Source organism: Macaca fascicularis, chromosome 7 (genome assembly GCF_037993035.2).
Source record: "Macaca fascicularis isolate 582-1 chromosome 7, T2T-MFA8v1.1".
NCBI classification, from domain to species: domain Eukaryota; kingdom Metazoa; phylum Chordata; class Mammalia; order Primates; family Cercopithecidae; genus Macaca; species Macaca fascicularis.
This window is the reverse complement of record NC_088381.1, coordinates 113,169,922-113,193,217: the sequence shown is the minus strand read 5'-3', so window position 1 is coordinate 113,193,217 and position 23,296 is coordinate 113,169,922. Positions and strand designations below refer to the sequence as shown.

Genomic DNA, 23,296 nt, shown 5'->3' with positions numbered 1-23,296 from the left:
TTCTGTCTCAAAAAAAAAAAAAGTAAGAAAGAAAAAGTTAAAAGGTAAAATTTATCTTAATACAAATCATTACATTGTATTCTTGCCAGGTTTTTTTCATGCTTTTATAAACTATATAAACATTTCTGATTTTTTTTTTTTTTTTTTTTTTGAGACAGGTCTAACTCTGTCACCTAGGCTAGAATGCAATGCTAAAATCACAGCTCACTGCAACCTCGACCACCCAGCCTCAAGCAATCCTACCCTGCCTCAGGCTCCTGAGTAGGTACATACCACCACACTTGGCTATTTTTTTTTTTTATATTTGTAGAGACAGGATCTCACTATGTTGCCCAGGCTGGTCTTGAACTCTGGGGCTCAAGTGATCCTCCCACCTTTGCCTCCCAAAGAGTTGGGATTACAGGCATCAGCCACTGTGTTCAGCCTCATTTTTTGATGAGCTAATAGGTACCCAAAAAATCAGTACCTATGTTTTATCCTGGCTTTAGGTGAAAATTTACTCTGTCATCAAAATTTATTTAAAAATACCTACCACAATATTCGGAGATGGGTTTTTCCTAAATTGATCTCTTGCCAGAATTATCTGGTATTTTGTTAGATTTGGGATATCCCTTCTCATCAAAACATTCCTCTGAATCAAAGAATGGGCAAATGATTCCAAAATCTGCAAATTTAAAAGCAATCTAGTTTAAGCTTGCTCTAAGTCCTTTTTCAAGTACAATCATTTTCTCACATATTAAAATAGGAATTATATATTTAATAAGGTTTGCCTTACAATGAATGTTTAAGTAAACTCAGCAATGATAACATTTAAAACTACTTCACATCTATCCCCAAATAATATCCATATAAAAATCAACATAAGCAATTATTATATACAACTATAATTTAAGAACACATTTGTTAATCTGTTTCTTTCTTTTTTTTTTTTTTTTGAGACGGAGTCTCGCTCTGTCGCCTAGGCTGGAGTGCAGTGGCGCCATCTCGGCTCACTGCAAGCTCCGCCTCCTGGGTTCACGCCATTCTCCTGCCTCAGTCTCCCGAGTAGCTGGGACTACAGGCGCCCGCCACCTTGCCCAGCTAATTTTTTGTATTTTTAGTAGAGACGAGGTTTCACCGTGTTAGCCAGGATGGTCTCGATCTCCTGACCTCGTGATCCGCCCGTCTCGGCCTCCCAAAGTGCTGGGATTACAGGCTTGAGCCACCGCGCCCGGCCCTAATCTGTTATATTTCAAACTCCTCTCTCCCTCAACCTACACACACTGTAATCTAAGTGTAAGTACCATGAAAGAAGACCTTTGATTTCTTCACTGTTACAACCTCAGTACCTAGACCAGTTTGGCACTTAGGTCCTCAGCAGATACTTGTAGTTTGTAAAGTACTGAATAAATTGAAATGTCTTGAGTATATTTAATTTTACTCACTGACTCATTTTTTTCAACAAATATTTATTAAGCACCTACTATGTAACAAGCAGTGCTCTAAATGCTGGGTGTTTGGGTGAGGGGGAAAGGACAAAATGGAAGAAGGTGAACAAGATGGAGCAGTCCCTGTTGTTTCCGGGTTTTTCATCACAGATTTTCCCGCGCCCAGGAAAAGAACCAAATCAACTGAGCATGTGCAGAGTGACGTCAAGCCGGGGACACCGAAATTCAAGAAGCCACTCCTACACACACGCCCCAAACTCCTCCCCCGTCCAGCTCCCAGGCATGAAAGTCCGCTGCCGGTAAGCGCCGGTGTGACTTCTTCCGCCCCGGTATTTGTGGACCGGAGAACATCACCCAAAAGGACCGGAGCGACTTCCCTGGCCCCCCACACCTGAGGACCAGAGAACCTCCACCGAGAGTGTGTGCATATTTGCAATAAAAGACTGCCACTTTCTTACGTACTTTGGCCTCATGTTTAATTACTTAGCTCTCCTAAATTAAGTTAAATTAAATTAAAACACTGGGGACAGTGTGGCTAAGACAAATAAAGTCACTGCTCCCATATAATTTCCATTCCAAAGGAGAGAACCAAAGAATAAAGAAGCGAACAAAGAAAGCAGATCATTTGGATTATAACAAATGCATTTAAGAATCTAAAACACAATAATGCTGTAGAGTCTTTGAGAGGAAAGGGATCATTATTAAATAAGGTGAACAAAGACTCTCTCTTTGAGGAGCGAACATTTGAGTTTACATGTGAATGATGAGGTATGTCTACCATGTGAGGTTCTAAGGACAAAGGATTCCGGAGAGAGAAGTCAGCAAACAAAAAGGTCCTGAGGCAGAAATGAGCTTAATGGCACAAAAGGAGACCGATAGATGAAGACCTATTATAGCAGTATGTAATTGTTTAAATTTTTGCCTAATTTGTATTTTCTAAACTATGGCTAGTTTAATACAGTATTTTCCTCCCTTCCAACTTTGTTGATCATACTGCCTAATAAGGCACTCTAAAAATACCAACAAAATTAAATTACATTTGTATATGATTATAAGAATTATCATATTTACGTTGTTATAAATGGAATGATTTTCAATTAAAAATGCACTAATATCAAAGAGACGATTACAAAAAGACTGTGCCACATCTTAATAATGCAAATAATTTAAAAACAAAAAACAAGCTGTATTACTACAAAATGTCTCTTAAGAAAGACTTATTATAGATTAAGTGACAGATAACTTTTTGGTTATCTATTCCTGTAACCATCTTTAATCCATGGCAATGAAAATGTGAAAACATGTTGTTCTACCATGACACTAAGTATGAACTGCAGAAAAACAATGTGTTACCTCAAATTTCTCCCAGTGAAAATGACAATTGTCTAAGCAGGTCCTCAACAGCTATAACATTGACATTTGGGCCAGACAATTCTTTGTTGTGGGGTTGCTGTCCTATCCATTGTAGGATGTTTAGCTGCTTCCTGGCCTCCACATACTAGATGCCAATAATAACTCCACATTTCACCTCTTGCCTTCCCCTTCTATCCTGTCTTTTTGTTGTTGTTGTTGTTGTAAGAACCAAAAATGTGTCAAGTCATTCCCAAATGTTGCCAGGTAGGTGAAATAATTCCCAGTTGCAAAGCACTGCTGTATAAAGGATCAGGGAGGACAACAGTGAAAATATATTTCATTACAAAGAAACCTCTGAGGACCGGGCACATGGTGGCTTACACCTGTAATCCCAGCACTTTGGGAGATCGAAGCAGGAGAATCACTTGAGGTCAGGAGTTCAAGACCAACTTGGCCAACAAAGCGAAACCTCGTCTCTATTAAAAAATAGAAAAATTAGCCAGATGTGGTAGCATGCGCCTGTAATCCCAGCTACTTGGGAGGCTGAGGAGAATCGCTTGAACCGGGCAGGTGGAAGCTGCAGTGAGTGAGCTGAACCGAACAAAAAAAAAACAAAAAGAAAACAAAGAAACTTCTGGCTGAATCTCAGCACATGTTCGTGTTACGGGTGTGTGCACTTTGTGAAAATTCACTGAGCTTTGTCTACTTTCACTGTTTGTGTGTGTGTGTATGTATGCGCATATTCTATATTCCAGTTAAAAGGTTTACTTAAAAAAATGCAAAACCATGTAAGGCTATTATTTGCTTTACAAATGGCCTGTCTTTTGTATTTTCCCTTTCAATAATAGTTTGCTAGTAAATACAAAACACGGTGCTCATTCCAAAAATTTTAACTTCAAAGAATTTTTTCAACATATCAATTATATAAAAATAAGTATATTAAGCCGGGCGCGGTGGCTCAAGCCTGTAATCCCAGCACTTTGGGAGGCCAAGACGGGTGGATCACGAGGTCAGGAGATCGAGACCATCCTGGCTAACACGGTGAAACCCCGTCTCCACTAAAAAATACAAAAAACTAGCCGGGCGAGGTGGCGGGCGCCTGTAGTCCCAGCTACTCGGGAGGCTGAGGCAGGAGAATGGTGGGAACCCGGGAGGCGGAGCTTGCAGTGAGCCGAGATCTGGTCACTGCGCTCTAGCCTGGGCAACAGAGCAAGACTCCATCTCAAAAAAAAAATAAATAAATAAATAAGTATATTATCACATCCAAATCCTGTTAGCTGAAATAATTAAATTACCAGTTTATTTATGAAATCCTAAATGTCATAAAAATGGCTTACCTGGATATAGGTCTTTTGGATGGCTGCAAGTTCTTCACCAAGTGGAACAATAAGCTTTTCAATTTTTCTTTCATAAGAATATGCCAAAATATCTGGAGAATCTTCAGAACGAAGCTCTATCTGCCCAATTAGCAGGTTAGTAATAACTTGTTGCACAGCCTATGCGAAATCAATTAAGTATGATTATAAATTACATTACATGTTAAAATTTTTTAGTTTAAGTCACTAACAGAAATAAAATAGCAGTAAAATTTTGAAAGAAGCACCAGAAATTTATATCATTAAATACCAAAAAAGAAAGAAGACAAGCCTATAAGAAAAGTACATCAGAAGTAGTACAACAGGTGAAAAGTGCTTCCAAAACATCTTTTTCCCACACAGACCTTCAAGCAAAGCATCTGAGAAATAAGAATACTGTAAATGTCCAAAAAGTTCCTCAAATGTAGTTTGGTACTTTCCAAATACAGTCTTTATAAAGACTCAGACAAAAATTTCAAATTAGCAATACTAAATCAATTATTGATAAATTAGTAGAATATTTTCCATTTAAATCAACATATATGATGTGAATACATTTCCAGGGCTAAATTTCATGTACCCAAAGCTTATAAATAGACTTCATTATAAAATTAGGAAACTGGAGAAAAAACATATAATCTGTTAGTGTAAACAACTACTGTACCAGAAGACTATGGTACTGACAGTGTGATTAACAATTAAAAAGAAAAAAAAAAAAACAAAACAAAACAAAGAAAGAGAATCCTGAGAGTATCTAAAAATTAAAAGTTGTTGTTGTTGTTGTTGTTGTTGTTGTTGTTTTTTGAGACGAACTCTCACTCTGTCACCCAGGCTGGAGCACAGTGGCATGATCTCGGCTTACTGCAACCTCTGCCTCCTGGGTTCAAGTGATTCTCCTGCCTCAGCCTCCCCAGTAGCTGGGATTACAGGCGCTTGCAACTATGCCCAGCTAATTTTTTGTGTTTTTAGTAGAGATGGGGTTTCACCATGTTGGTCAGGCCGGTCTCGAACTCTTGACCTCATGATTCACCCACCTTGGCCTCCCAAAGTGCTGGGATTACAGGAGTGAAGCATCGTGTCCAGCTTTTTTTTTTTTTTTTGAGATGGAACCTCCCTCTGTCGCCCAGGCTGGAGTGTAATGGCGCAATCTATCTCGAGTTACTGCAACCTCTGACTCCCAGGTTCAAGCAATTCTCCTGCCTCAGCCTCTCCAGTAGCTGGGACTACAGGCATACGTCACCACACCCAGGTAATTTTTGTATTTTCAGTACAGATGGGGTTTCACTATGTTGGCCTAATTGGTCTCCAACTGACCTCTGTGATCCGCCCACCTTGGCCTCCTAAAGTGCTGGGATTAAAGGTGTGAGCCATGGCACCCAAACAAAAATAGAAAGCCTTGTGGGTTTAGGCCAGGCAGCAGCTCATGCCTAAGGGTGTAATCACAGGGCTGTGGGAGGCCAAGTTGGGAAGACTGCTTGAAGCCAGGAATTTGAAACCAGCCTGGGCAACATAGTGACACCCCATATCTACAAAAAATGACAATTGCTGGTGAAGTGGCAAGCACCTGCTGGAGTATCACTTGAACTCAGGAGTTCTAGGCTATAGTGAGTGAGCTACAGTTGCCACTGCATTTCAGCCTGGGTGACAGAGCAAGACCTTGTCCCTTGTCTCAAAAAAAAAAAACAAAGAAAGCCTGGAGGGCTGAATTTCAGGAAAACAAAACAAAACAAAATAGCCTAGGGTAAGAATCATATCTTAGCATTCCCAATACCTGGCAAAGTGCCCAATACAGCACACCATAATCATAATCACTGGGGGCCTTATGTATTCAAAATCTAGAGTACATTTGGGACCATTTTATAAAATTAAGCTTATTGCTTTTAATAGTTCATTCATGAAAGAAATACATGGGTAACTCCCACATGCCAGGCATTGAGTTAATGACAGAGGAGTACCAAAATTGGCATAATCCCTACATTCGTGTAGCTGATATTTTAGTGGCGCTGAAGGACCACAAATAATCAATATGCAAAAGAATGACAGATTATCACAAATGTTAAGAAGAAAATAACAAGATAGGGAACACTGACAAGATAGCTTAGTTAGAACGGATCTTTCTGAAGGAATGGCATTTTTAAACTGACTGAAAAACATGAATGTTTAAATGAGGTCAGGGAGAAAACCAGAGATAGGATACAAATTTCTAAGCTCATCAAAAAGAGGATAGAAGAAAAAAGTCTTGCAGCTTGGGAGAGTTAAAAGCTATCACTGGAAGCATGGAGCGAGATGGAAATACAGATAATTGCCCACGCAGAACATCAAATCTGACAACTGTCTACACAAAAAAGCACCTTCATGAGAACCAAAAATCAACTGAGCAATCACAGTACCTGGTATTCACTTCATATTGCTGAAAGAGGCACTGAAGAGGATAGGAAACACAATCTTTTTTTTTTTTTTTTTTTTTTTTAGATAGAGTCTCACTCGGTCGCCCAGGCTGGAGTGCAGTGGCTCGATCTCGGCTCACTGCAAGCTCCGCCTCCCGGGTTCACGCCATTCTCCTGCCTCAGCCTCCTGAGTAGCTGGGACTACAGGCGCCCGCCACACGCCCGGCTAATTTTTGGTATTTTTAGTAGAGACGGGGTTCCACCGTGTTAGCCAGGATGGTCTTGATCTCCTGACTTCGTGTTCCACCTGCCTCGGCCTCCCAAAGTGCTGGGATTACAGGTGTGAACCACCGTGCCCGGCCAGGAAACATAATCTTGAATCATCAACACCACCCCTCCCTCATCCCCCAGAGGCCCTGTGGTGTGGAGAAAGAATCCAAGAACTCAGGGGAGGAAGAGTGCAGTTTCTGTGAGAGTGTGCCTTGAACTAAGTGTTGCTCTGTCACAGTGAAAAGCAAAACGAAGTGGAACTCAGTGCTACCACAGAGGGAGCATTTAGACCAGTCCTAGCCAGAAGGGAATTCCCCATCCTAGTGGTTGGAACTTAACTTCCGGCAAGTGCTCTGGAGACCATGAACATGAGGGGCACACGACCTAGTGAGACACCAGCTGGGACAGTTAAAGGAGTGCTTGCACCACCCTTCATTCAACCCCAGGCTATGCAGCTCACAGAAATGAAAAGTGACTCTCCTTCTGCTTGAGGAAAAAAGAGGGAAGAGTAAAGAGGACTTTGTCTTGTATCCTGGATATCAGCTGAGCCACAACAGGATAGGGCAGAGTAGTGAGGTCTCCGTTCCAGACCCTAGCTCCCTGACAACTTTTCTATTCGTACCCCGGGCGGGAAGGAAACCCACTACCTTGAAGGGAAGAACCCAGTCCTAGCAAGATTCATCACTTGCTGACTAAAGAGCCCTTGGGCCCTAATAACCATCAGCCATACCCAGGTAATATGTCATAGGCCTTAGGTGAGACTCTGAGACATGCCAGCTTCAGGTGAGACCCAGCACATCTCTAGCAATGATGGCTATAATGAGAGACTACTTCTGCTTGAGAAAAGCAGAAGTAAAGGAGACTTTGTCTTATACCATAGGTACCAGCGTGGCCACAGTGGGGTAGAGCAACAAATGGGCTCTTGGGGACCTGATTCCAGGCCTTGACTCTTGAACAGCATTTCTGAAACTGTCCCAGGCCAGAGGGGAACCCACTTCTCTGAAGGGTGAGTCCCAGGCCTGACAGCATTCAACACAAGCTGACTGAAGAGTCCTTGGGCCTTAAGTGAAAATCAGCAGTAGACTGGCGGTACACCCCATGGGCCTATGGTAGTGGTGGCCATGGGGAGAGGCTCCTCTGCCTGTGGAAAGAAAGAGTGAGAAGGCTTTCATCTTGTGCTTTGAGTGCAAGCTTAGCTGCAGTAGTATAGAGCACAAGGTAGATTTCTAAGGTTTCTTACTCTAGTTCCTGGCTCCCAGATGGCATCTCTGGACTTGCCCAGGGCCTGGGGGAACTTGCTACCCTGAAAGAAAGGAGAGAAGCCTGGCTGGCTTCAACTCTTTCTGATTGTAAAGCCTTAAGTAAACATAGACAGCAGGCAGGTAGTGGTGACAGCAGGCCATGAGTGAGACGCAGTGCTGTGGTAGCTTCAAGTCTTACCCAGTGCAGTCCCAGTGGTCATGGCCACAAGGTGGCTTGTGTTACCACACCCCCAGCTCCAGGTAGCTTAGCACAGAGAGAGAAACTCCATTTGTTTCTCTCTGAGACTCAGACAGTGCCTCTGAGTCTGCAAGAACTAAAGTGTTAACTGCACTTGGCGTGCTCCCTAATGGAAATACAGCTTAGATCACAACACACAAGTCCCTCTGAATGCCCGGGAATCCTTCCCCCTAAAAAAGATGGGTACAAACAACTCCAGTCTGTGAAGACAATAAATACCTAACTCTTTATTATCCAGACACAGGTGAACATCCAAAAGCATCGAGACCATCAGGAAAATATGATCTCTCCAAATGAATTAAATAAGGTACCAGGAGATATGGGACCTTTCAGACAGTGAATTCAAAATAGCTGTTTTGAGAAAACTCAAGGAAATTCAAGATAACACAGAGAACGAATTCAGAATTCTCTCAGATAAATTTAGCAAAGAGATGGAAATAATCAAAAACAATCAAGTACAAATTCTGGAGGTGAAAAATGCTATTGACATAATAATCCAACAGAGTCTCTTAATATAAGCAGAATTCATCAAGTAGAAGAAAGAAATACTGAGCGTGAAGACAGGCTATATGAAAATACACAAAAGAGACAAAAAAAAAGAGAAATGAATAAAGAATGCCTGTAAGATGTGGAAAATAGCCTCAAAAAAGCAAATCTCACAGTTATTGGCCTTAAAGAGGTGGTAGCGAGACAGATAGGGGTAGAAAGTTTATTCAGTAGGATAATAAAACTTCCCAAACCTAGAGAAAGATATCAGTACTTAAGTACTAGAAGGATATAGATCACCAGGAAGACTTAACCCAAATAAATCTACCTCAAGGCATTTAATAATCAAACTCACAAAGGTCAAGGATAGAGAAGGGATCCTAAAAGCAGCAAGAGAAAAGAAACAACATACAATGGAGCTCCAATACATCTGGCAGCAGACTTTTCAGCAGAAACCTTCCAGGCCAGGAGAGAATGGCATGATATATTTAAAATACTGAAAGAAAAAAAAATTACCCTAGAATAGTATATCCAGCAAAAATACCCTTCAAATATGAGGGGAAATAAAGACTTTCGCAGATAAACAAAAGCTGAGGGGTTTCATCAACACTAGACCCTTCTTACAAAAAAAAAAAAAAAAAAGAAAATGCTAAAGGGAATACTTTAAGTTCTGAAAGAAAGAACGTTAATCAGTAATAAGAAATCATCTGAAGGTAGAAAACTCACTGGTAATAGTAAATACTTAAAAAACACAGAATATTATAACACTGTAACTGCAGTGTATAAACTACTCATGTCCTAAGTAAAAGGACAAAAAGATGAACTGATCAAAAATAACTACAATATCTTTTCAAAACAAAAACAGTACAGTAAGATAAAAATACTGACAAAAAGGTAAAAAGCAAGGAGAAAAAGTTAAGGTGTAGACTTTGTATTAGTTTTCTTTTTGCTTGCTTGTTTGTTTGTATAAGCAATCAGTGTTGTCAGCAATTTAAAATAATGGGTTACAGATATTATTTGCAAACCTCATGATAACCTAAAATCTAAAAACATACAACAGATACACAAAAAATAAAAGCAAGACACTAAAATGTACCACCAGAGAAAATTACCTTCACCAAAAGGGAGACAGGAAGGAAGGAAAGGAGGAAAGAAGAAAGAAAAAAACACAATACAACCAGAAAACAAACAACAAAATGGCAGGAGTAAGAGTTTACTTATCAATAAAAACATTGATTGGGAGGCCAAGGCGGGCAGATCATGAGGCCAGGAGATTGAGACCATCGTGGCAAACACGGTAAAACCTGGTCTCTACTAAAAATACAAAAAATTAGCCAGGCATGGTGGCAGGTGCCTGTCGTCCCAGCTACTCGGGAGACTGAGGCAGGAGAATGGCGTGAACCCGGGAGGCGGAGCTTGCAGTGAGCCGGGATTGCGCCACTGCACTCCAGCCTGGGTGACAGAGTGAGACTCCGTCTCAAAAAATTAAATAAATAAATAAAAACACTGAACATAAACAAACTAAATTCTCCAATCAAAAGATCTAGAGTGGCTGAGCAGATGAAAAAATGAGACACAATGATCTGTTGCCTATAAGAAACATACTTCACCTATAAAGATACCAGCAGACTGAAAATAAAGGGATGGAAAAAAATATTCCATGCCAATAGAAACCAAAAAAGAGCAGAAGTAGCAATACTTACATCAGACAAAATAGATTTCAAGACAAAAACCATAAGAAAGGAGAAAGGAGATAATTATATAATGATAAAGGGGTCACTTCAGCAAGAGGATGTAACAGTTTTAAATATATATGCACCCAACACTGGAGTACCCAGATACATAAAACAAATACTAGAGCCTAAAGAGAGACATAGACCTCAATACAATAATAGCTGCAGACTTCACACCCCACTTTCAACACTGGGCAGATCTTCCAGACAGAAAATCCACAAAGGAACATCAGACTTAATCTACACTATAGACCAAATGGACCTAATATTTACAGAATATTTCCTCAACAGCTGCAGAATATATATTCTTCTCCTCAGCACTTGGATCATTCTCAAGAACAAACCATATATATGTTAGATCATAAAACAAGTCTTAAAACATCTGAAAACAATGAAATAATATCAAATAACAAGAGGAATTTTGGAAACTATACAAACACATGGAAATCAAACAGTACACTCCCAAATGACCAGTGGGTCAATGAAGAAATTAAGAAGGAAATTAAAAAATTTCTTGAAACCAGATGACAATAGAAACACAACATATTAAAACTTACAAGAGATAATGAAACTAGTTCTGAGGGACAAGTTTATAGCTATTAAGTGCCCATATCAAAAAAGAAAAACTTCAAATAAATAACTTAACAGTGTATCTTAAAGAAGTAGAAAAGCAAGAACAAACCAAACCCAAAATTAGTAGAAGAAAATAAATAATAAAAATCAGAGCAGAAATAAATGAATTTGAAATGAAGAAAACAATACAAAAAAAAAAAATCAATGAAACAAAATGTTCGTTTTTTGAAAAAAAAAAAAAACCAAAACCAAAATTGACAAAACTTTAGCCAGACTAACGATTAAAAAAAAAAAAAAAAAAAAAAGGGAGAAGACCCAAATAAAATCAGAGATGAAAAAAGACACATTATAATCTATACCACAGAAACTCAAAGGACCATTAGTGGCTACTATGAGCAACTATATGCCAATAAATTGGAAAACTTAGAAGAAATGAATAAACTCCTAGAAACATACAACCTACCAAGATTGAACCATGAAGAAATCCAAAATCTGAACAAACAAAATAGATGAAGAGGTAATACTTCCAAACTCATTATACAAGGCTAGAGTATTACCTTGACACCGAACTAGACAAAGACACATCAAAAAGAGAAAATTACAGGCCATATCCCAGATGAATATTGATGCAAAAATCATCAACAAACCATATTCCACAATATGATAAAAAAAAATTCATCATGACCAAGTGGGATTTGTCCCAGGGATGCAAGGATAGTTCAACATACAAAAATCAGTCAATGTGATACATCATACCAACAAAATGAAGGACAAAGAGCATATAATCATTTCAATTGATGCTGAAAAATATTTGATAAAATTCAACATCCCTTCATGATAAAAACTCTCAAAAAATTGAGGGTAGAGGAACATATCTCAACATAATAAAAGTAATATATGACAAACTCATAGCTAGTATCGTACCGAATGGGGAAAAACTGAAAGTCTTTTCTCTACAATCTTCAACAGGACGAACATGTCCAGTTTCAATACTGTTATGCAACATAGTACTGGAAGTCCTAGCTAGTGCAATCAGACAAGAGAAAGAAATAAAGGGCAACCAAACTGAAAAGGAAGAAGTCAAAGTATCCTTGCTTGTAGATGATATGATCTTATATTTGGAAAAACCTAAAGACTCCATCAAAAAAACTATTAAAACTAGTAAGAAAATTCCGTAAAGTTGCAGGATACAAAACCAACGAACAAAAATCAATAGCATTTCTACATGCCAACAGTGAACAATCTGAAAAAGAAATCAAGAAAGTGATTCCATTTACAATAGCCACAAATAAAACAAAATGCCTAACAATAAACTTACCCAAAGAAGTGACAGAGCTCTACAATGAAAACTAAGAAACACTAATGCAAGAAATTGAAGAGGACACAAGAAAAGGGAAAGATATTCTATGTTCATGGATTGGAAGAATCAATATTGTTAAAATGTCCATACTACCCAAAGCAATCTACAGATTCAATGTAATCTCTCTCTCTCTCTTTCTCTCTCTCTCTTTCTCTCTCTTGTTATCTCTATCAAAATCCCAATGACATTCTTCACAGAAATAGGAAAAACAGTCCTAAAATGTATATGGAGGCCAGGTGTGATAGCTCATGCTTGTAATCCCAGCACTTTGGGAGGCTGAAGTGGGCGGATTCCTTGAGCCCAGGAGTTTGAGAACAGCCTGGGTAACATGGCGAAACCCGATCTTTACAGAAAAAAGCAAAAAAACTTAGCCAGGCATGGTGTTGCAGGCCTGTAGTCCCAGCTACGTGGGAGGCTGAGGCAGGAGGATTGATTAAGCCCAGAGGTTGAGGCTGCAGTGAGCCATGACTGTGCCACTGCACTCCAGTCTGGGCTACAGAATGAGACCCTGTCTCAAAAGCAAATAAATAGTCAGAATATATAAGGAGCTCAAATAATTCTATAGTAAAAAGTTTAATAATTTGAAAAATGGGCAAGGTATCTGAATAGACTTTTCTTCAAAAGAAGACATACAAATGGCACAGGTATATGAAAAGGTGTTCAATATCACTGATCGTCAGAGAAATGCAAACCAAAACTACAATAAGATATCACCTCACCCCATTTAAAATGGCTTTTATCAAGAAGACATGCAATAACAAATGCTGGTGAGGATGTGGAGAAAAGGGAAGCCTCATACACTGCTGGTGGGAATGTAAATTAGTATGATCACTATGGAGAACAGTTTGGAGGTTCCTCAGGGAACTAAAAATAGAGCGACCATGTGATCCAGCAATCCCACTGCTTGGTATATACCCAAAAGAAAGAAAATCAGTATATCAGAGAGATATTTGCACTCCCATGTTCATTGCAGCAAGATTCACAATAGCCAACATTTGGGAGCAACCTAAGTGTCCATCAACATGCGAATGTTTGGATAAATAAACTGTGGTACATACATACAATGGAGTAATACTCAGTCATTAAAAAAAAAAAGAGAGATACTGTCATTTTGCAACAACATAGATGAACTGGAGATCATTATGTTAAGTAAAATAAGCCAGGCACAAAAAGACAAACTTCACATGTTCTAACTTTTTAGTGGGAGCTAAAAATTAAAGTAATTGAACTCATAGAGATAGAGAGTAGAAGGTTGGTTACAGAGGCTGGGAAGGGTGGGGGGGAGGTGGGTAGGAGGGGGGATCCTATGTTAATGTGTACAAAAAAATAGAATAAATAAGATCCAATATTTGATAGCACAATAGGGTGACTATAGTCAATAATAAGTGTACATTTTAAACTAACGAAAAGAGTATAACTGGATTGTTTGTAACAAAAAGGATAAATGCTTAAGGTGATGGATATCCCATTACTCTGATGTGATTATTATGCATCGCATGCCTGTATCAAAATATCTCATATATACCATAAATATATATACCTTCTATGTACCCATAAAAATAAAAATTTTTTTTTAAGAAGGCTGTCACAGAATGCATCCAATAAAATCCTTACTCAATATGGAAGACCGTTCAGAGCGACTAAAATCAGAATGTTACAGGACAGGTCTCAAAATCTGCATTTTTACCATTCTTCAATAAAGGAAACCAGAATTTCCCAGAGAAATGGTTGATTCCATGGCTGGGCCGAAAAGATATTAAAGGAGCATAATGTATCTTATGATGTCAGAAAGTTGCAGAAGCATTAAAAAAAAAAAAAGGGTGGCAAGGTGTGGTGGCTCATGCTTATAATCCCAGCACTTTGGGAGGCTGAGACAGGTGGATCACTTGAGCCCAGGAGTTTGAGACCCGCAGTTCTAGACCAGCTTGGGCAACACGGGGAGACTCTGTGTCTACAAAAGATACAAAAATTTGCTGAGTGTGGTGGCACGCACCTGTAGTCCCAGCTCCTCAGGAGGCTGACATGGGAGAGTCACCTGAGCCTGAGAAATTTAGCTGTAGTGAGTATTATTGTGCACTGCCCTCCAGCCTGGAGAACTCAGTGAGACCCTATTAAAAAAAAAAAAAAAAGTGCATGTCTAAAGGACACAGGACCTTGAAGGAGGTCGTAATGGCCAAAGCTGGAACAATCTTAATAAAATTGACAAAATAGTATTGGACTGTGGCCCATAGAAGGAAAAAAGCTCTTTATTGCAGAAGAATTCAAATTAATGAATGTAAAAGAGAGAAAGAATGATTAGGCAAATACCACAACAATAATTGTTGCAAGCCAAGAACCAACATCAGATGCTAAAACAGTATTATTTACACAGTCTCAAAGTATTTCCCCCACAAGATAGTTATTAATTACAAAGGGAGTAACAGTAATTTTACAATGAAGAAACCAAGAAGACATCATCTTAACTAAGTCAAGATTAACAATACAAGTAAAAAGGCAAACCATCGTCATGTATTCCCTGATAGGATATGCTGAGAAAGGTACAGCATCACTTCTGGATTATTGTTAGCAAATGCATAATGCCACCACATCATGAGAAAACATCAGACTAACCCAAATTCAGGGATATTCTACAAAAGACCTGGCACCTACTCTTCAAAAGCATCAAGGCCATGGAAAACAAGGAAAAAGAGGAACCGTGCGGGCGCAGTGGCTCACACCTGTAATCACAGCACTTTGGGAGGCCCGGGCGGGTGGATCTCGAGGTCAGGAGTTCGAGACCAGCCTGGCCAACATAGTGAAACCTCATCTCTACTAAAAATACAAAAAATTAGCCAGGCGTGGTGGCAGGCGACTGTAATCCCAGCTACCCAGGAGGCTGAGGCAGGAGAATCGCTTGAACCCGGGAGGTGGAGGTTGCAGTGAGCTGAGATCATGCCATTGCACTCCAGCTCAGGCAACGGTGTGAGACTTCGTCTCAAAAAAAAATAATAAAAAAGAAAAGAAAAGAGAGGAATCATCACAGATTAGAAGGGACTAATAAGCCATGACAACACAATGTGAGATCACAGCAGAAAAGTACATCAGTGGGAAAACTGGCAAAATTCAGACAAGATCTGCAGATTAGTTACTGGTATACCAATGCTAATTTTCTGGCTTTGATAATTTTATTATCGTTATATGATACGTTAACATTAGGGGAAGATGGGAGAGGACCAAAAAAAGACTTCAATTTTTGCAATTTTTCTGGAAATCTAAAGTTATTTCAAAATAAAACTTTAAAAAACTGAAAACGGTAACAATTTTTAAAAATCATTTTACTATTTGAAAATACCTGCATTTTTAACAGGTTTTAGGGATTCTTATGCACACTGAAGTCTGAAAACTACTAATTTAATAAAACTCCTGGGCTCGGCATAGTGGCTCACGCCTGTAATCCCAGCACTTTGGGAGGCTGAGGCGGGCGGATCACCTGAGGTATGGAGTTGGACACCAGCTGGCTAACATGGTGAAATCCTGTGTCTACTTAAAATACAAAAATTAGCCAGGCATGGTGGTGGTGGACGCCTGTAATCCTAGCTACTTGGGAGGGTGAGGTAGGAGAATCGCTTGAATCTGGGAGGCGGAGGTTGCAGTGAGCCAAGGTCATGCCATTCCACTCCAGCCTGGGTAACAACAGCGAAACTCCGTCAAAAAAAAAAAAAAAAAAAGAAAGGAAAGGAAAGGAAAGGAAAGGAGGGGAAGGTAAGCTAAGGGAAAGTGAAGGGAAAGGGGAAGGGGAAAGGACCGGGGAGGGGGAAGGGAAGGGGGAGCAGGGAGGAGAATGGAGCAGAACAGAGGGGAGTGGATGGGAGGGGAGAGGGGAGAGGGGAGAGGGGAGAGGGGAGAGGAGGGGAGTCCTACAACTACTGAAAAAAAGCTAAGCAGGTTGCAGGAAATGTTGTAGTTCTCATGTCAAACTAGATAAATACTACAATGGAAAACTGATCTGGCCCCATAGGATTTGTATTATTCATTTATTTATTTATTTATTTATTTATTTATTTATTTATTTTTGAGAAGGAGCCTCGCTCTGTCCCCCTGGCTGGTGTACAGTGGCTCAATCTCTGCTCACTGCAAGCTCCGCCTCCCGGGTTCACGCCATTCTCCTGCCTCAGCCTCCTGAGTAGCTGGGACTACAGGTGCCTGCCACCACGCCCAGCTAATTTTTTGTATTTTTAGTAGAGCCGGGGTTTCACTGTGTTAACCAGGATGGTCTCCATCTCCTGACTTTGTGATCCACCCGCCTTGGCCTCCCAAAGTGCTGGGATTACGGGTCTTGCTCCGTCACCAAGGCGGCAGCACAGTGGTGATCATAGCTAACTTCAGCCTCGATCTCCTAAGCTCAAGCTATCTTCCTGACTCAGCCTCTGGAGTAGCTGGGACTACAGATGTGTGCCACCATGCTCCACTATTTTTAAAATTTTTTGTAGAGATACGTCTTACCAGGCTGGTCTGGAATTCCTGGCCTCAAGTGATCCTTCCACCTCCACCTCCCAAAGCACTAGGATTACAGGTGTGACCCACTGCACCTGGCCAAAAGCTTTATTTTCTTAACTGTAATAAATGGAAAAACATTTTACTTACCTTTATATCACTACCTGGTGTGGCACTTAGAGCCAAGATTCTAAAGTGATTTGTATATTTGACTAGTTCTCTTACAACCTTAAGAAAAAAAAAAGTTGTTTAGTTTCATCTGTTCAATGCAAAAATAACAGTGGTTCTGTTAAACTACCTATTATACATGTTCCCTTATCATTATTCCTTAATCAATATATTGATGGTCTAGTGAGTGAACCACCACCAGTTATGTTATCTGAAGAGCAAATGATTTAGGTTTATACTCTATGCTGATCAAGAACACAGTACGGCTTCTTCTACAGAAAAAACTGCAACATCAAAGCCAAATACAGAGGCAAATCAAAATACTCAAAGGGGCTGGGCACGGTGGCTCATGCTTGTAATCCCAATACTTTTGGGAGGCCAAGTGCAGTGGATCACTTTGACTCAAGAGTTCAAGACCAGCCTGGGCAACATGGTGAAACCCGGTCTCTACAAAAGAAAAAAAAAAACTCAAAGGGCTGCTTTAAGGTCAAATAAAAGAGGAAGAAAGTTCAGTTTCCATTGTCTGGGCCACAGTTCAGCCTTACAGCTATATCCATATGCACACTTGACAGATTAAGATAAACCTTAATAGATAAAACTGAGCAAAATTTTAAATAGCAATATGAAATTATATTTGAAATTTTGTGAAAGATTTTTTTAAGTTAGATTTTATGGAAAACTCACAATTGAAAAAAAAAAAATTTAGAGACAGGGTCTTACTCTGTCGCCCAGGCTGGAGCATAGTGATGATATCCATCATAGCTCACTGCAGCCTCAAACTCTGGGGGGGCTCAAGTGATCCTACTGCCTTGGCCTCCCAAGCAGCTGGGGCTAAAGGTATGTGCCAGCAGGCCTGGCTAATTTTTTCACTTTTTGTAGAGGCAGGGTCACCCTATGTTGCCCAGGCTGGTCTTGAATTCCTGACTTCAAGTGATCCCTGGCATTGGCCTTCCAAAGCGCTGGGATTACAGGTTCAAGCCACTGCGCCCAGCTCACAATATATAAATTAAGTGTATTCATTAAAAAATATAGTCATTTGAGGTAATTTTTAAAATCTAAGTATCTTTTTAAATCCTAAAACATTTCCTCGGTAGTACCAAATCACCATCTGCACTTCCTGGTTTGAACTCAACAACCATTTCTAGTATGATTAATACTGATAATTTGCCAGATTCCCAAATGCCACTTCACGTGAAGCCCCAGTATAGAGGAAAATGCACTTTCAAAGTAGACTGATTTGCAGGAATAGCTCTCAGTATACTATAGTTCCCAAATTAAACACAGGATTAAACAATAAAACCAGATTATTCAAAAATCACTCCAATTTCAACCCAAGACAAAAACAAATTCAATGAGACTAACACTGAATCTTGATTAATACTGATATTATTTATCGAGTTTTTAAAAATATGGTACAGATTGCATATGAAGACATAACATTATACTTATTATTCTTCAGAAACAAGTAAAATTATAGTTAAAAACTGATGCAAGACAAAATATCCCTAGTGACCATTTTCAGTTTAGCTTAATGCTAGAAGTGATGGTCCTTACATATCATAGAAAGATTTTTGAAAAGTCATGAGTGCAGTAAGGAAGACAAAAAGACAGCTTACTGGATTGATGCTTTTAAAAATCTGTTTTGTATGATAGCCAAAATTCAAAGTGTTCTTTCAGATTGTGAGGCAGTTTTGAGTGAAATCATTTTATTGTTATATGGCACATGTATCAATATGCCTTCCAGAACTCTTACACATGAAAAGTAAGCCAAATACATTACTTCTTTTCAGGAGGAATTCTCAAGCATCTTGTAGAAGAGGAAATGGTGGTGTGTGCTTCATGGAGCAGGTGTGCCTATTGGAATATGTATCTGGAATATTCAATGTAGTGTAAGCTGTCAGGGCTGTCTGATTATTAATGAAGTCAATGCATGTTTTATTGTATTCATAAAGTCTTGCTGTTAAAAAAAAATCATCTAATGCCTAGAAATGTTTTGAAAATAAAATAATTACCAGCTAAATCTTCAAAACGTATTCCATACAGTTGGAATCAAAAAAAATTTTTTTTTTTTTTTTTTTTTTTTTTTTTTTTTTTTTTTTGAGACGGAGTCTCACGCTGTTGCCCAGGCTGGAGTGCAGTGGCGCGATCTCGGCTCACTGCAAGCTCCGCCTCCCGGGTTCCCGCCATTCTCCTGCCTCAGCCTCCTGAGTAGCTGGGACTACAGGCGCCCGCCACCGCGCCCGGCTAATTTTTTGTATTTTTAGTAGAGACGGGGTTTCACTGTGGTCTCGATCTCCTGACCTTGTGATCCGCCCGCCTCGGCCTCCCAAAGTGCTGGGATTACAGGCTTGAGCCACCGCGCCCGGCCCAAAAAAAATTTTTTAAGTGCTTTATTATTTCATTTCATTTTTGTAGACATAAGGTCTCACTATGTTGCCCAGGCTGATCTCAAACTCCTGGCCTCAAGCTAAAAGTTTTTAAATGCCCCTCTCAGGTGGAAATTTTTAACATGCTGTGTATTAATTTAATTTGGAATGATACAAATAACTGGAAAAATATATTATATTCATTTCCTGAATATAATTAGGAAGATCAACTATTAAAAAAGATGACAATTATCCCCAATACAGAGATATAATAAAATAACATTTACAGTCCCCAAAGAAATGACTATACAAATTCAAAAACTGGCAGTGAAATTCATGTCTTTGCCCTAAATGAAATTAACTTTCCCTACCTTTTCCCTCTTTTATTCTTGCTCTATAATCTCCTCCTATCATCACCAGCTACTATAGTTTTAGCTACCATCTATATGTTTATAATTTCCAAATCTGTATCTCTACCTCAGAACTCTCCAGCAAGATCCATACTTCTATCAATATCACCTAATGAATATTTACAGCTGAATTCCTCATAGACACCTCAAACTCAACACATCTAAACCATCTTTCCACGTTCCCCTAAACCTGCTCTCCATTCAGAACTCACAGTCTTCAGTTTTCCAAGTCAGAAATCTGGAAGTCATCCTACATCCCTTCTACCCCTCATTAGATACCCTGTCTTTAGCCTTCTTCTCTCTAATCTCTTTCAAATCTTAAGTGTTATCCCAGCTAAATATTTTTTAATGAGTCCCCACCACCTTTATCCACTATGGCCTACAAAGGCTTTCAAACTGTTAAGCATAAAATATTAATGACCTGGCCCTTAAGTAGAAGAGGCAAGGTCCCCCTTAATAGAAGAGGGAAACAGAGAGTCAGTTTCATTGAGTGCAAAGATATGAATGATGTTTACAACCACATCCCACTACTTCATCTTATTTTATATTCCTGGAGTACTCAACTGGAAGGCACTGTGTTAGGTATGTGGCATACATCATGTCATTGTTTTACCTAGCCGCCAAGAAAAGACATCGTATATCCACTACCAATCTTTATTAATTTCAAAACTCCATTCATACCCTATTTTAGATCACTGTCCCAACCATGACTAGGCTCTTATGATCTACATCTGACACTAATTATCTGGTTAGTCTTAAAAAAGAAAAAGAAAACAACAATAACAGCAAAAGGCAGTGGAGACACTAATTTGAATGGATGACAGAAAGTACAGATATTCTTTATCACCATCTGTTCTGAGATAATAGACGTAAAGGCTTTTTATAATATTGTCAATAACTTCCATCGCACTAGTAACTATTCGCCAAAATACTCTTTAACAGTACAGTTACACTACAAAATACCGTTTAACAAAATTATTACCTGGCAATAGGCATAGTTTCCGAGAGCTTTATGAGCTTCATCAATAACTAAACACTTTATTTCAGCAGCGGGACAAGCTCCTCTGGAAAGGTCATTTACCATGACCTGAGGTGTAAGAAAAAGGACTCTCTTACTGCACCATATTTCCTTCCTGGTGAAAGCTTGTGTAGACCCTGAAAATAAAAGTGACATTCTACATTCTAAACTTCAGACTGTTATCTATAAAATATAAATAGTCTGGCCTTTTCAGAAGGCAAACATGCTTTGGTAATATTAAGAGAAAAACAATTTGACAATTCATCGGAATGCTACATTTTAAAGTTCTGGTGTGGTCCAAATATCAAAGCTGGCACTTATCTAGGACTACAACCAAATTATCTTTAGAAAATTCCTACAAAATGGCATAATATTTGAAGAGAGGCAATTTCTTCAACTGAGAAATCTTTTTCAGGAAGAATGCCAGGAAACACCATGTTCAGTTACCCATGGGGTATACACATATAATAGCTTCAAAATACCATGAGAAGCTACAGATATTCTCTGAAGATTGAATAAAGTAACCCTACTCATCAGTGTTGGGCTTGCTACAAGTAGATAATGTTTTAAGAGAGAGGGCATAAGATGCACATATTCTAGCTTGGGAACTATTCCACATGGGTCAGGAATTCCTTTAACTCTATTTCCACCAAAACGCATGTTTTCCCCTGGAGACCCAGCTCTTACTTCAAAATTAGTCCAGTCTAAGATACCTGTCATTTCGGCCATGTGGGATTGAGGGATACCCATCACCTGGTAGCAAGCCTCGATCTGCTGTGTCACCAAGGGTTTCGTTGGGGCCATGAAGACCACCTTTCCTGAAGGGAACCAGCGGTAGAAATTGTACATGACCACGGCGGCAATAAAGGTCTTTCCCAGTCCGGTAGGTAGACACACCAGCGTGTTGCAGAACAGAGCAGCTCGGGAGATGTGCAGCTGGTAGTCTCGCACTGGGCAATTGGTAGGGTAAATCCACAGGGCGCCCGCGGAGGTGCAGAACCCGCCATTCTCTATACACAACTGCCGCTCAGCCTCGTACGCCGCGACAAGCAACACATCATCGTCCGACTCCAGCTGAGCCTCCGCTGTTGCTGACAAAGGCGCCTTGGAGCTGCCAGGGCTCTGAGGTCGCTCAGTTCCGGAGCTACAACCCGGAGCCCCAGATGATCGGGAGATACTTGAGCCCCACGTCTGAAAAAGCGTTCTTTGCCGTCCGCTCATTAGGCCAACAACCACCGAAGGCTTCGGTCAGATATCCGTAGCAGCGGCAGCTCAACCGCTACGGTTCCGATCCCCATCGGTTTCCTTCGCGCAAAACTCTGCAACGAGAAGGCGGGACTAAAGCCAATTTATCCAGTAGAAAATGCTGCCACTGAGTTTGCGTTGGGAATATCATTGGCTGGCTTCCCGGAAACCTGTGCAGGCCTCCCGGAGACTCATGCGCACCATTAAGGCGTTACTCTAAATATGGTCCCCTGTGCGCTTCCGGTGTTTTGTTTTGTTTTAAAAAACTCAAAATTTAACTTCCGTTTCCAAAGATTAGATGGCTGGGGGTCATTGCTAACGTGATTAAATCACTTAAAATGTCATAATAGAGATTTATTATAAAATATATACCCTGGGACAATGGAATACCCATCAATTTGTGAACTTAATGTTATTGAGCGTCTAATGTGCCTCATTCCTTGTACTTTTAAATCAGAATATAAGGTGAAAAGCAAAAGTGTGTAGATGGAATAATTTGTCTTATATCTCTATCTGGGCCGAGAAAACAAAATGCCAAGTCTCTTTTTCACCGTGCAAGGAGTGGCAACCCATTATTTTAATATTTTCATTGTTTAAAGGTACGTGGACGTGGTCTGGTCCAGCTATTCGTCAGAATTTTTTATGTTTTAATGCTCCTTGCATAGCAGAGCTAACTCATAGGCAACATGCCCAGAGTCTGCCTAGATTTTTTTAAGTAAGGAGTCCTAATGTTCAACTATTAAATCTTTATTATAGATAGAATTATAATAAATGTCGGTGTGCAATTATTCCACTCTAACAAAGATTTCTATATCAAACAATTCCTGACTTCTCTCTAAACCTGACTTTGAGTAACCTCTGTAAATTTGTTTCCTTGTGTACTGAGAAAAAATATACATCACAGAGTTACGAGCATTAATAATCTCATTCTCATCAGCAAGTGGCATCCTTAGTGCAGTTTCTTTATAAATTGTTTATTCAAGTTTCTGAACTTCGTGTTGGACAAACTTTCTCGTATTTGTATGGGGGGAAGGGGATGGGCAGCTTGTATTTAAGTTTCAGTTGTGTGATCTTTAAAAGGGAGATGATAGGATATGGATTTTCGGATCGACAAGGACTGAAGCAGTTTAGGTGTGAATTTTTAGGCTAGAACTAGATAAAACGAAGTAAGG

General features: G+C 39.7%; 1 protein-coding gene across 20 annotated transcripts in view; it reads right to left on the bottom strand.

Annotated features, from left to right (window-relative positions):
- Positions 1-22,202, bottom strand: part of FANCM (FA complementation group M) — a 71,448-nt gene extending 49,246 nt beyond the window's left edge. For 9 of the 20 annotated variants that reach the window (XM_005561180.5, XM_015453744.4, XM_073997323.1 and 6 more), the window contains exons 1-5: positions 21,593-22,202; positions 20,844-21,016; positions 17,068-17,145; positions 4,118-4,276; positions 533-664 (exon numbers count right to left, since the gene is read on the bottom strand). In XM_005561180.5, the coding sequence (XP_005561237.3) occupies positions 533-664; positions 4,118-4,276; positions 17,068-17,145; positions 20,844-21,016; positions 21,593-22,100 (1,050 nt within the window). In that variant the 5' untranslated portion in view covers positions 22,101-22,202. Of the gene's footprint in view, positions 1-532; positions 665-4,117; positions 4,277-14,437; positions 14,553-17,067; positions 17,146-20,843; positions 21,017-21,592 lie in introns of those variants that run through there. The other 11 variants (XM_045396356.3, XM_073997310.1, XM_073997324.1 and 8 more) reach the window with 2 other exon arrangements.
- Between the last annotated feature and the right edge of the window lie 1,094 nt (positions 22,203-23,296).